The sequence below is a fragment of the Phalacrocorax aristotelis genome, chromosome 12 (assembly GCF_949628215.1).
Source record: "Phalacrocorax aristotelis chromosome 12, bGulAri2.1, whole genome shotgun sequence".
Lineage (NCBI taxonomy): Eukaryota > Metazoa > Chordata > Aves > Suliformes > Phalacrocoracidae > Phalacrocorax > Phalacrocorax aristotelis.
The window spans coordinates 12,819,922-12,833,765 of NC_134287.1; the positions used below are offsets into that span (position 1 = coordinate 12,819,922).

The 13,844-nt window shown below is 42.8% G+C and overlaps 1 protein-coding gene across 1 annotated transcript; it reads left to right on the top strand.

Moving 5' to 3' along the window:
* Window positions 1–795: 795 nt before the first annotated feature.
* TECTB (tectorin beta) lies at window positions 796–11,397 on the top strand. Its single transcript, XM_075107858.1, has 11 exons — window positions 796–887; window positions 1,775–1,863; window positions 3,685–3,875; window positions 4,305–4,447; window positions 4,529–4,601; window positions 7,105–7,208; window positions 7,288–7,371; window positions 7,586–7,748; window positions 9,731–9,800; window positions 10,738–10,770; window positions 11,257–11,397. The coding sequence occupies exons 2-11, from the start codon at window positions 1,788–1,790 to the stop codon at window positions 11,307–11,309; spliced, it is 990 nt and encodes a 329-aa protein (XP_074963959.1). The 5' UTR covers window positions 796–887; window positions 1,775–1,787; the 3' UTR covers window positions 11,310–11,397.
* The last annotated feature ends 2,447 nt before the right edge of the window (window positions 11,398–13,844 follow it).

Consider the following 13,844-nt stretch of genomic DNA (forward strand, 5'->3'; position numbering starts at 1 on the left):
TTTTATGCAGGCATATAAAATAGCAGTAGTGTACCAAGTCCTCTTTCTGGCCCTGTCACTAAAAGCTAACGCAAACAGGATGTAGTAGGTCACCAGAAAATGTTACCAGGTGACCAAGACTGTCATATGGCAACCACATGACTGATGGTCATATGAAGAGCAAATTTGTTTCAGTTTTCTGTGCAATGGTCAATTTTACACATCAATAGTGTAATATTTAATGTATATTACACAGTGTTATATACACATAGTATTATGCATTATAATTATATAGCAGGATATTTAGGCTTATGGAAGATCCTACCTAAACTCAGACTACATGCCTGTGAAATTTTAGGAAAAACAAGTAAATAAAACAACCCCACTGGTGGTATATCATCTGTGGAAATTACTTTTGTCCACTTGACATTTTCAAGAAACCATTCAAGACAGGCATCTAATTCCTATCAATTCCTATAAATAAATTTTCACTGAATTCTAGAAGGCAGCTGTTGTTTCACCTCTGCAGAAATTCTACATTTCCCTAACTTGTAAAACAAAAATTTTGTGCCAGTTACATACCTTCAGCAGGTTTCTGTTCAATTATTTTCAAGATCTGTAAAAAGCACCATAGAAAGTCTTTTAAAAAATCAAATAGCAGGAATACAGTCCCATCTAGGGGAAGAGAACTGCTTTTCTATAACTCTTTTTTTTTCCTCCCACACTGGACAATACTGGCGGGTTGAGATTTAACCAGAGATGGGCTCCTTTTACAAGATTGCTTATATAAAGCGAAGGCAACGCCAGCTGGGTTCATTTGAAAGAGGACATCTTGGGAAGAGCCGACAGTGCAGCTATTGGAATAAGACCGGAATGAAAATCTGAGATACTTGTCCTCTTCCTGTCTCGTAGGTATTTTACTTAATTTCTCGTAGAATGCATAGGATTACAATTAGAAGGAATCTTCTCTGAAATGTACTGTATGAGCCTTTTATAAATATATATTTTTGAACAGAGGCTGAGTGAAAACATTGACATTGATTCTTTTTTTTGGAAATACTTAATCAGGAAGAATTTTTTTCTTTACCTAAATGATATTTGTTACTTCTGATAGTCTGCTCAGTGATGTGTATATGAGGGCAGAGGCTGAAGAGTGTCTACAAAGGAAAAATATGAGAACTCCAGTCCCAATCCCACAGGCTGTACATGCTTCCCGCTGTGGGAAACAGCTTGCAGGTTTGAGGCCTGAAGTGGAAATGTAAATTACTGCTATGTACGTTTTCCTGAAAACTCGTCATTTAGCAGTAAAGGAGAAAATGTATCGTTTACCAAACCTGAGCTATATGAAGTTAAGATTATACACATGAGGACAGCCATCAACACAGAACAGTTTCAGCATTAAATTTGTAAGCACAATATGTATGTTATTGCATCATATTTCTTCTGGTAATTTCTATTCTCTTTTTTTCAGATCCCTTTGTTTCAGTTTCATTTGGTTATAGTAACACTTTAGGTTTAGACTCCTTACAAGAACAAAGAAAACCTAGAATAATTCGAAGCCAGGACTAAACTGAAATAGTAAAATTGTCACAATAGTGACCCAGCAATAATAGTCTTGGAAATCTTTATCCTGCAGATGCAATTAGGTTGGGCAACAGAATATCAGTAATGTTATTTATTTCTCTCTGCAAGAAGAATATGTTTAACAGTAGCTACAGTTTTGGGTTTGCAGCCCATGTAATTATTTTTTTCCAATTTTAAAGACAATTTCAGCTTTTATTCCCTGTGTCCTCAGATCATTGCAAGAAATGGTGACTCTTACTATTTATCTGCTGGTCATCTTGGCTCAAGCTCTTGCGGGTCCTTGCAATCCAAATAAAGCAGGTAAGATAACTTAAGTGTCTTATGATCTCTTGCAATTAAGCTTTCAAAGGCTTTTTTTCTATTTAAAAGTAGAAAGGTTTTTCTTCAGAAAGTAAAACTGTGGATTCTAAAGAGCTAATCCTTGCATTTCTTTTATTTATCTGCTTTCAGCTAGTACAGTAAAGCAAGCACCGCTAATGTCCTAGACCCACAGAGAATTAGGCATATACTTAACTCTGTGCAATAATCATAGCACAATAAAGTTAAGCACAAGCAGAATTCAGGCATAAAATGGCAAAGAAAACAACAACAATTTGAAATTATCTGCAATAGCACAGGCTAGATGCAGCAGGTCTTTGCTGCCCAAGCTGGGCTTTAGTCACTCCGACCGCAGTCAGATGACTAGTGGTGAATGAATGTGCTGGGCTGAACTCCTGAACCACACTGCTATATTAAACAAGGAAAAATGTAAATCATTGATGCTAAGGCCCTAATTGCACACTGATTTCTGCTTAGAAACTCAAATGATCTGGTGCCAGGCAGACCTGTAATGTAGAATTCACTACAATTAAGAAATGCGCTTTAGAAATGTGTCAGAATACACCTCAATATAGAGTGTTTGCTTGGTACGTGCGTGACTGGTGTCAGACTACTGCCAATAATTTCATGGTATATCTTAAGTATTTGGCCCTCTAGCCATTTATTTTAGTACACTCATTTGCACAAGGAGTTTCTCTGAACTGCAGGAATCTTCACAGCTGTAACGCTGCCAGAGTTACAAATCTGACTGTTGACACAAGCAGAATCACACACAAGCGTGTGCTGAAGGTTTGTTGACCAGAAAGGTGCAAGTTGTTAAGGTCCCTATTTGACTTTCCCTGAATATTCCCTAACCTTCTGCAGACATGGAAAAGCTGCAAAATTAGGCTTTTATCATAAAAATGAGTGTGAAGGACTTTAAAGGAAATAATTGAACAATTCCAGGCAGGGTGTCTTTTTTGTGACTCTAATAATTGGAAATCTTTCTCAGTTTTCAGGTCACTAACCGTTAGTCAATATTTGCCCTTTAAATTCCCATCAGACATTCAAATTCACACTGCCTGATTCTCTTTAAAGAATGGTCAATTCTGCTATCATGAAGCAATCAGTCTGTAAGTTATAATGTGCAGTATTCCCCGTTGTATTATTAATCACCATGTTTGGAAACATATTGCACTGCTATTAACCACTGCTGTTAACAGGGCTAGGATTTTGGTTCATTTACTATTGCTACAAACAGGGCTAGGCTTTTAGGCTCATTTTTAGATCTTAGCTTTTAACTTGAGAATTCTAAAAATGCAGTTTGTGCTGGCACTGCAATGCCAGTGCAAGGAGAGAAAGGGCAGAAGATGTATTGTGGCCTAGATCTAACACCGCTACAAAAAGGTGCACATCTACTGAAGCCTAACAAAAAACTTCATCCATGTTATTTTTACAGTCAGTGGTGTTACAGAAGCCACCTTTGCAGCATAATCTGGTTTCAGACAGATTTCAGTGCAGCAATTTTTCACTCCAGGTTTCTCAGCGGTGTCTCTCTGCTCCTCATCTATTCCAGAAGGACAAAAATTTTACATGAAGTTCTGCATTGATTAGAAGGCAAAGGCCAAACTCTTCCAAAGATGACAGAATTTAACAACCCAAAGGTCAGTTTTGTGTAGCAAAAGCTGCTCGCGTTAGGGGATCTTCCAGCACACACCCCTGCTCACAGAAGCTTAATCCCAATGGAAAGCAGGTGTGCAGACCCACGTCTTTGAAAAAGAAACACCACTGAATATCACTGTAGTTGTATTATTTTCCTTTCAGATGTAATTCTGGTATACTGCTATCCTAAAACCATCATTACCAAAATTCCAGAGTGTCCCTATGGATGGGAGGTTAATCAGCTGGCACTTGGAGGCATTTGCTACAATGGGATTCACGATTCGGGATATTACCAATTCACAATCCCGGACCTGTCACCTAAAAACAAATCATACTGTGGGACGCAGTCAGAGGTAAGACTATCTAGGTTGACTTTTCTGAGCTGGACTCAGAAATTGGCTGGACTTGCTTGAGAGAGTCCTGTTTGCTTCAGCTTGGAGTGGGCTTTAAGTACCGACGGAAAGAGGAGGCAAACTCCAGTATCAGGAGAAGGAAGAATCAAATAGTCATGCTTTCCATCTACAGGCAAAATACTTGCAGGCTTAGTGACATTACCCTGTGTGTTAGTCTCCCATCTGCACCTGTATTACACAGAACATATATATAGTAAGCCATATGTATATATACATAGGCAGCGCATAATATAAAGAGCTACAAAACTATGTTTCCTTAGGAATGGTGTTTTGTCACCAGACAGAGTCTTCATGTTTCAAAGTACGAAGTTGTTCTTGATGCCTCAAAGACTCAGTACTGCCTACATTTCTCTGTCTCATTATCCACAGTTTAAGAACCCCGTTTATCACTTCTACAACTCCATCGTCTCCAATGACTCCTCAGTAATTGTGAAGAGCCAGCCTGTCAATTACTCATTCACCTGCACATACAATGCCAACTACCTGGTGAACCAGGCTGCCTTTGACCAAAGGTATGTCCTCTTGTGGGAGCGCACCTCACCCCGTTTTCTGCACCACGCCTCACTCACACAGAAATTTTGTTATGTCCCCAGGGTGGCCACCGTCCATGTGAAGAATGGAAGCTCGGGCTCATTTGAAAGTCAGTTGTCCCTCAACTTTTACTCTGTAAGTGGTCTTTGCCACCCAGCTTTTTGCCTTCACCTTCCACAGGCTTCAGCCTAAGAGCTGGAAAAACCCAGAGCACATTATTAGCCTGGAACAGATAATTACAGCGGGGTTTGCAGGGGTCCTTGTTTCTGCTGATTAATAGGGATATACTTACACCGAACAGAGCAATGCCAACTGTTCTTTTATTCCCTCTAAATCAGGCAGATTTTTCTGCTGAGAGGTACATTTCTAACACGCTGACAGGTTTTATAAGAAAAAGCAAAACTTGCTTGTAGTCCCACTCGAAGAGCAGCGTGCATCTGCAGGCACCGCTGCTATGGCACAGTCTCTATAGATACGGCAAAGCTCTATGCGTTTCCCTTGCAGTTTGCTTCTTGGTCCTCTCACCCAACAGATATTTCGTGTTCCCCGGAGATCTTTAGGTCATGCTGGAATTCTGTTTCCAGCAAAATACCATCCCTGCGTATCAGGACAAGCTTTTGAAACACCCCTCTCCTCCTGACAGCTCCGCTATGCTGCTGAAGCAGCCAGCCCCTGATCCTGGAGTCTTTTTCCTACGAAAGCACAGTCAAAAGCACCAAAGACAGCTCTCTATTTTTCAGAGCTAGAAAAAGCACAACTAAGAACACAGTGTGTTAAATTTATAGGGCAGGTAGAGGGAGTGTTTAGCACAAGGTGGACTGATGGAAATCTCTCCCCCCACACCCTGCATTTCGGGCACATTTTGGCAGCCTCAGGATGCCATGTGAAAACCCTGTGGTCTTTTTTTTCTGATGTATGGCACACTGGTAGTATAGACTGGCAAGGTCCCAGCAGCTACCACACTGCTCCTGTCAACTCCTGACAGAATGGCTGCAAAAACAAATGACGAACCGCGAACAATGGATCTCTGGTACTTTTCTCCGCCCCCCAAATGGCTGTATTGTTCTAATGGCCATGGGGCTCCAGGAGTCAGGGAGGGAGTGGCTGAACTGTTACTAATACATTTCCCCACTGAGCACAAGTACAGAACAAGCTCAGAAAGCTAATAGACCACCCCTTCGTCATTTTGTTCACATTTTCACTGGGGAGAAAAGGTTAATTGCAATGAAATTTTTTTTTTCTGGCAAAATAGAAATAAAAGATTTATTTTGCCTTGCTATTAATCTCTGCTGCTGCCTGACACAGCCCTCTGGCTCTGGTGGGCCATACTTCCAGGTGCTTCACGTGCCCATTTCCTCAGCCAGAAGCAGTGCCCGAGCTGCAGTGTAACCCAGTGGAAACACTTTGGTCTCACCTGCCCTTTAGTCTGTGACACACTTTTAACAGCAAAGGACTGTGATGCAGCGTGAGGGGCTGGGGCCTGAATGGGAATCAGACCTTCAGCACTGAAACTTGTGAAGAAAAGCAAGATAGTACCGTAAAACAGTGCAGAGCAACAGAGTCAGGAACAAGAACTTTACCAGGTTCAACTCTTTTTAGCACAAGGGCTGATGAGTTTTGTGACAGTGCTTCTGCAAGTTCTCTCCTTTGGAGAAATCTTGGGTTAAATGAGAATTTCTCAGGGCACTTAACAGCTATGGATCACTAACCTAAACACAGCCTTGAGCCTTAACTTCAGTGCATCCAGTCTATCAGACGTTGCAGTGGGAATACTGTAGTGCCTCACAGCCACCTCGCTGTTGAGGCAAGGAAAGGTACATAAGAAAATCAGTACCAGGGAACTGAGCAAGCACATCAGGGAAAGATAGTCCCAACAGCTCCAGAACTACATATACCTGAGTCCTGCTGCATAGGTTTAACTAAGTAAACCTGTGCTATGACTAAATATGTTGCTCTTTACATAGTTCTGGTGCTAGCTTTGTTATGATCTTATGCAATAAAAAGCAGTGAGATTTAAAGTAGGAACTTCAGTGTATTTGTAAGCAAACCTTTTCACCTGAGCACCGCACACTGCACTCCTTTGAGCAGGGTGGCTTTTTAATGGATGAAATACTACAGCTGGCAGAGCTCTTTCTGCACATTCGTGCCCCCTCAGCTCTCACCATGCTGGCCACCACAAGTATAAATCACGGAGTGCTGAACCTTTGCATGCAGGCACGTGATTTCTGCTTGTCTTCATTCCTTTTCTCTGACACGTGGCCATCTCCCAACCCCATTCACATCCCATACGGTCATCTCCAGTCTTTCACTCCCACCAGCTTCCCCCACCACCTCTGGTGTACCAGAAGCAGGAGCAAGCTTGTTTCCCACCCATGCTGTGATATAACACATACCACAACCCAAATAGCATCAAATTCTGTCACCTATTATCGTTATAAGCCAAACATTAACAAAAAGATTTTCAAACACCATCTTGGGCTTGCAGTAGTCCTACTGCTAGGTGTAGAGTTTGGAGCTTGCAGGTAATAAGAACCCAGACTTTTGGAGTCCATCTCTCCAGAGCTGTCTGAAGTTGCCATATGCCTTTGCTTTGCATGTTGCTAGTAACGTATGATGTCTTTCTCTTTGTCTTTCAAAGAATGCCAAGTTTTCAAGTATAAAAGAAGCCCCTTTCATTGTTGAAACATCAGAAATCGGTTCTGACATATTTGCTGGAGTGGAAGCTAAGGGCTTAAGTGACAGGTAGGCAAGGGAAGGAGTAATAATTAATAAATTGGCAATCAGGACACTCTTTACTGATCTGGGGTTTGTGTTTCCCCAGGTTCAAAGTTGTTCTTAACAACTGCTGGGCAACTCCCTCCTCGGAGTATTTCTACCAGATCCACTGGCCTCTGATCACCAAGGGGTAGGTGCTGAGGGGACCTGGGGGAGCACCTCTGCCCAGCCCAGCCCAGCCCTGCCCAGCCCTGAGCATGACAGAAGGCCAGGGGGTGGGGGATGGGAGGGCAGAAGAGAAGCTGGACCACAGCAGGGCAAGTGCATCCATCAGACTGCGACCTCAGGAGACGTTTCACTGAAGCCATGCAAGCTCTGACAGTGCTTCTCCATGCACAACACAGGTGTGCCACAGACAACTCCATCCTTGTGCATGAGAATGGGAAAACGAGCCGGGCGACTTTCCAGTTCAACGCTTTCCGCTTCCGTAACATCCCCAAGCTGTCCAAGGTCTGGCTGCACTGTGAGACGCACGTCTGCGACAGCGAGAAGTTCTCCTGCCCGGTGGTAAGGCCACTCTCCCAGAGAGACCTGCAGTGCTAAATTTAGACAGAGGATGTCGAGACCTTCCTGAGGGCACATGGGGCGCAGAGCCAGTGCCAGAGCTTTCAGTAGATGGAGATGCCGCCATACAGCAGCCTGAGTGGCCAGCTGTGCTCCCCGACCCCTGTCATGCCACAGGCGCCGAATGCAACGTTGGGCAACTTGTTTAAATGTATTGAGAAATAATGTAGCACTTTAAAAACTCAGTTCTTGTCAATATCCCAGACTACAGTCCTGTCTGACAAACAGCTACAGTTAAAGACTAGCCTGAAAGAAGGAGAAAGTAGAACTTTTTTCCATTTTGCCATACGTCTCAGTGCTGAGGGCACCCTGGGGGCAGGGGGAGAACCTGGCTCCAAGCTCACTGCTAGTTAAATGAAACCTCCCGCTCCCCCTTCCCAAGGAAAGTCCTCTCTGCCAGCCTGCAGCACTGCAGTACGTTATTGCTCTTGCAGCCATCCTGTTCTGCGTGAAATACATAAATTGTCACTGGCGCAGGAACGGAGCCCAAGGGTAGGTCCCGGTGACCTGAGCGGGGGTGCTCCACAGGCACGTTATTCAGCAAAGCGAGGTGCGCGCTGCGTGCACCTACTGATGTGAGGGTGAGGGTTACTAAGGTGTCTCTCTTTAAAGATTTCTCTCTCCCTCCTTCACTAAGTCAGAGCTGTGCTATTCTTTCTTTCAGGCAATGAATGTGTCATTGCTGTAAAATGAAGTTGAAATTTATTTAACCTGAAATGAAAGCCCAAAATACTCTTTGGCCGACATACTGTCATTTCTGCAACAAGCATTTCCTGTTGGAGGAGAGAAAGCATTACTCCTGGTGAAACCACCTTTTCTTTCTAAACCCTTTCTCAGTCCAGGAGCCAAATTAAGATAGCAGTTTATTACCGAGCCTCAGTGCTAAGCAGGGGCACCAATTTCTGCAAAACTTGCAGGTTTGACAAAAACGCGTTGTTAGAAATTCTAAGTTTCAAAGGCAAAAGGAAAAACTCTGGGCTTAGATCGTGCTGTCTTTTTTTAAAGATTTCTTCAACTTTTTATCCAGCCACAGACGAGGGTTAAAAGAAAACACAAAACAAGTACTCCATATCTGCCTTCCTGACAGTACCGCCAAACATCTACATCAGCCTTTCAGGCACCGGGTGGCATTCCCTCCTTGCCCTCCTGAATAGGATTGCTTGATCAGGCTAACATCCCTCGAGTTCACTTCCAACCCCAAAATGCAGCTGGTGGTCCACTGCAATTAAGGGTGAACCAGCCTGTGGGTCCATGCTTACAAGCAACTCATAACCAGAGTTACCACATGCTGAGTTCGAAAAAAAAAAAAAAACCACAACAAAATGCCCACAGGTGGGAATCTGCAACGGTCAGGGACAGACAAGGACCTTTCATCTGTAGAGCTCTGCCTCCAATACTGACCTTGTCAGCGGTGCCAGGCCTGGACATGAGATGATCTATATGGAAGGGATTTGTGCTTCCTGTTTCTACCCAAAGGGCAACAATTGTAATTAGCGATAAACAACAACAGAAGCCTTCACAGAGGTCATGGGTCAGATAGCTGGAACTCGGCTCCCCCCTTCCTTCTTGAAAGCAGTTTTGTTTAAAGCAGGGGGAAAGGGCAGCCCAGGGGGACCTGTGATGAGCAAGACGACACGCATCTCAGCTCCTGCCACTTCACAGCTGAAAAGAGCACTTCCACTGACAGTCACCATAAGGGCTGTGGCACACCCAAATCCTCAGAAAATGCACTGTAAAGAGTTTCCTTAAATCTCTCTTGTAACAAACCCCCCCAATAATTACAGAGGGGAAAAAAAAAAACAAACTAGAAAATATGCAGCAATATTGACACAGATTTCATTTCCTTGGTTAGAAACATAAGAATTGGGTTTGGATTTTTTTATTAATTTTTTTGGTACACATGACTTTCTTTCTGATCTCTTCAGACATGTGACAAACGAAAACAACGCATGGAACAAACCGGAGGTGTTTTAATGGCAGAGATTGCTGTACGCAGTAAGTGACTGGGTTTCTGGGGTGTTTCTCCTCTTGGGAAGCAATGAAGTTGGGAGCCACTCTTGGCTCACAGCGTGCAGAGGGAGCCGAAGTCCCCCGCCAGAGCCCTTTCCCCCATAGAAGCACAAGTCTTGAACAGAAGTTGGTCCCGTCCAGGCTCGGGGCTCTGGCAGAAGAGCTCAGTGAAACTCTCCTCATTTACAAAGTAAGTAAAAGCACCCAATGGCATTAATGATAAATGGCCCAACCACTCACACCCCAAGCTAGTGATGTAAACTCCGCTCACCTGCGCTTGTCCTCAAGCAACAGCCCAGACAAGCTCTGATAGATTGCACATGAGTGGGAGAGAGGTCAGGCTTAGGAGCAGCAGGAAAGCTTTTCTTTAGACTGTGGGTTGGTACTTAGCATACCCATAATTCTGGTAGGTTAACCCTTTGTGCCTATCTCTCCTGACACAGAAATTGAACTGCCATCGGGTTTCTCCATTATAAAACAATACCTGTTTCCTCTAACTGCTGCCTCCTAGAGGCACCAGGAATTTCTCCCTGAGCTGGTTTAATTCTGCAGATCCAGCACATCTTTTGAAACAGGTCCTTGGTGCGAGGTATGCCTAAATCATGTTTTCACTGGAGCCCTTTATACTAGTTTATCCACTACATCCTCACCGACCTGAAAGCTAATTTAAAATTACAAATACACGTAGAGCAGCATTATTACAACTGAGTATGTTGCATCAGTAAAAACCCATCAATTTTAGAAGATAAAAGAACTGAGGATCTTTTTACAACTTCAGACAGTAAAGTGAAGGGGTAGAAATATCCAGAACTTCAAAATGTGGCAAATGTTATCAGTTCTGCTTTTACAAAGCATGCTGGTGCACTTTGCCCTATTTTAAACATGCCACTCCAATGTTATCTTTTTCTCTTATTTTATACAGGCAAAGGTTTATCCAGATATTACACACTGTCAGGTAAAGAGCAAAGTATGACAATGAAAATATCAATCCCAAATATAGCTTTTGAGTGACTCTGTCAACATAAACCCCATAGCTCAAAAAAAGGAGGTGAAAAATAAAGTAAATTTGACAGAAAGGGAAATATTTCAAAATTAAATTTTATTTCTCAATGTTATACACTTTCTTTTCCTCCTTTCTTCCATCCCTCACTCTGGACAATAAAGTCATAGCAATAACTTCTAATCCTGAACCTTACTTTCTCTTATTTTCACACCCTCTTCCCAAAAGGGAACAAACATGTTTCACTGAGTTAACAGAGATGTCTGAAAGCATTTCTATTTGGAGAGGGTTTGAAAAAGGCCTTTCAAAACCTATTTGTTAAAACCTGATATGGTGACAGAGCCACATTAGGGGATGCAGTTGCGTTGATGGGGGTGGGAAGAGAACATGAAAGGCAGCTGAAGGGGAAGTATTCACATTTAGTCTGTGTTTCTCTTACAGATATCATCTTCCACCTACTCTTTGCCATTGGATTTTGTGCTGTTTTATTATAAATTGCAGCCCAGCTGTGTTTCTTAACTTTTCCCAATCCTGTTTGGAGCTGGAATTCTTTACTAAAGATGTTTATTTTACAGAGGAAAAACGAAAGTCACAAAAGAATCCCTGTGCACCATTTTACCAGATAAATAAAACATTCCATGAGCTTTGTGCCTTGTATACTGGAGAATCCCAAAGCAGATTTGCCTCTCCCTGGCCTCTGCAGGCATTTTATACTAGTGAAAACCCAAGGGTTATATATTCTACCAATGCCTCCTTTTAAAAAGTTGTGACGCCAACAGCATAACAGTTCTATAAGGAACATAGGATTATGCAAACTCAGCATTTTTCAATGCCAAATTTACCCTCAGGGTCCTCCTTCCCTGTCAGTCTCAGTGTGGTACCCAACTCCCCTCCAGGCCTGGTCTTGCAAGGTCCTAGCTTGATCTGTGAAGCCTTTGGACAAGATGAAAACTAACCTAACATGTCAAGGATGGGAGAAAAGGATGCTTTTTATGTAGCAATAGCCAGAAGGTCCTCAGAATTAATTACCTGATATTTCTTTCCTGCTTCTCAGCATTGTCAATGTTGATGGTTGGGTTAACAAGAGTATGGCACATGCTGCAGTAGCTACAATACTGTTAGGAGCAGGATGTCTTGCTGACTGGACAGGCTCAGTGCAGGATAGCTGCATGGTGTGGATGCAAATTAAGCACACCTGAAGTTGGAAAACAAGCTAATGAGCTTACATTTCCTTGAAGACATAGCTGGTGTCAGATACAACAGGGTCCAGGTGTTAGCTCTGTACCTGAGTAACAACAGGTCTTAAACAGCAAGAATAAAGCATTAGAAAGGGAAACCATGATTTCTGAAGAGCAGGAAATATCAGGACATGAAACAATTTCCCAGCAAGAGAATTGGTAGGTTCCCTACTTCCAGTAATTACTAAAACAATATTGAACAAAACTCTTGAAAGTGTAAGAAACTTTCCTAGGCCTTTTCCATGAAACTTCCAAGATCCTAAATGTGAAAGACGGCAGAATGACTGCAGCTGTTACACTTCCTATTAGTGAACACACTGGGTGAACCTGTGTCTGTACATACTGCAGCATAAGCACGTTATAGAATTTTTGCTATTGTTTGTAGAGAGGCAGCCTCCTGAATAATTCTATTAAATTAAGGATTTTAAGCTCCCTGTTCTTTTTGAAATCTCATTGTTATGAGGATAAATCATAGCTAGAACATCCATACATTACAGCCACAGTTTTCAAATACACACAGATCTCCCATACTATGGACTGTATTTGCTCCTCTACGTGTAATCAAGTCCACACATTTTTATAAGTAATTCAGATAAATAAAGCTGTTTAGAAGCTGAAATTACAGTAGACAGCATCCACCCTGACAGCCTGCAGAGAAATGATCTGCTGTGATGGCATGCATTTAGCCATTACACACAACAGAGGGCACTCTCTCGACAGAATTGTCTGATTTAGACAAAATCTGTCACGTCGAAGTATTTCTTAGTGGTGCAAGTTCCTGAAGCACAGCAGAGCTATTGAATGTTTTGTGTGCCACGGGGCATTTTGGTCAGAGGTAATGATCCTGAAGGTTTTTCTCCCTCATTTGCTCCTTTGCTTCCCTTTCCCCTTCCCTCCTCCCACTAACACCCCAAGTTTCAACACCTGCCAAATGGCTTTACCTCTTCGAATTCTTGTCCTCGCCAAATGAGGTTAATGCTCTGGCTTCTTCTCCAAAGCCTGTTTCTTTTGCCTTGCCTTTGCAACAGCCACTGCTCTCCTATCATGGCTATTTTGTGCAGAAAGCCTTGAACTTGGTTTCCTTGGTAGGTTAGTTAATTTTATTCCTAATTATGCAATAAGTGTTGCTTTGCAACAAACCTTGCAGGATTGCAGCAGCTGTGATGTGTGCCTGCAAACTCCCAGGCCACCAACCTGTCCACCGTGGGATGGACTCTCCGGGCATACACATCTCCCGTTTGTGTTACTGTACTGAGTGAGGCTCGTGCAGCCAGGGAGCTGTGGTTGCAGGATGGGCAAAGCCCTATTACCAGTTCAAGTTTGGATCACCATCTCCCTACAGTCCAGAAATAGTTTATTGCTAAAAACTAAACAAACAAAACACAACTGAAAAACAGCTCCTAGATGTGGCTGTGAAAAGGTCTGTCTGCCAGAGGAGGCAGCAACGTATGGACAGGTTTCAGCTCCAGAAGTACTGTCCCTTAAGAAAGCACAAATTGTCCATCCTAAATAGCTTGTATAAAAAATATTGTCTATAATTCACCTTCACTTTTCCTAACCTGCGTTTGGCTCATCACTATTTATTCTACTAAATACTATTTATGTTGCCCGTATCAGAAAATGCAGTGATTGCAAAATACTTTAGCACAAGCTGAAGCTTGATAGGCTTCATCATTTCAGATGCACTATAATGATGGATCTTTTTCAGCTGGTGGGGCATGAAGATGCTTGCCTTGATCTCTGCATCTGAAAGGCTGGTCATGGAAACATGGGAAAAGGAAGGTTAGTTAC

What these genes read in the sequence shown, in the direction of transcription:
- TECTB (XM_075107858.1), top strand. Translation starts at nt 1,788, where the DNA reads ATGGTGACTCTTACTATTTATCTGCTGGTCATCTTGGCTCAAGCTCTT. An exon ending in TGTCCCTCAACTTTTACTCT is followed by an intron (nt 4,602 to 7,104) that starts GTAAGTGGTCTT and finishes TGTCTTTCAAAG; the next exon opens with AATGCCAAGTTTTCAAGTAT. An exon ending in GCTAAGGGCTTAAGTGACAG is followed by an intron (nt 7,209 to 7,287) that starts GTAGGCAAGGGA and finishes GTGTTTCCCCAG; the next exon opens with GTTCAAAGTTGTTCTTAACA.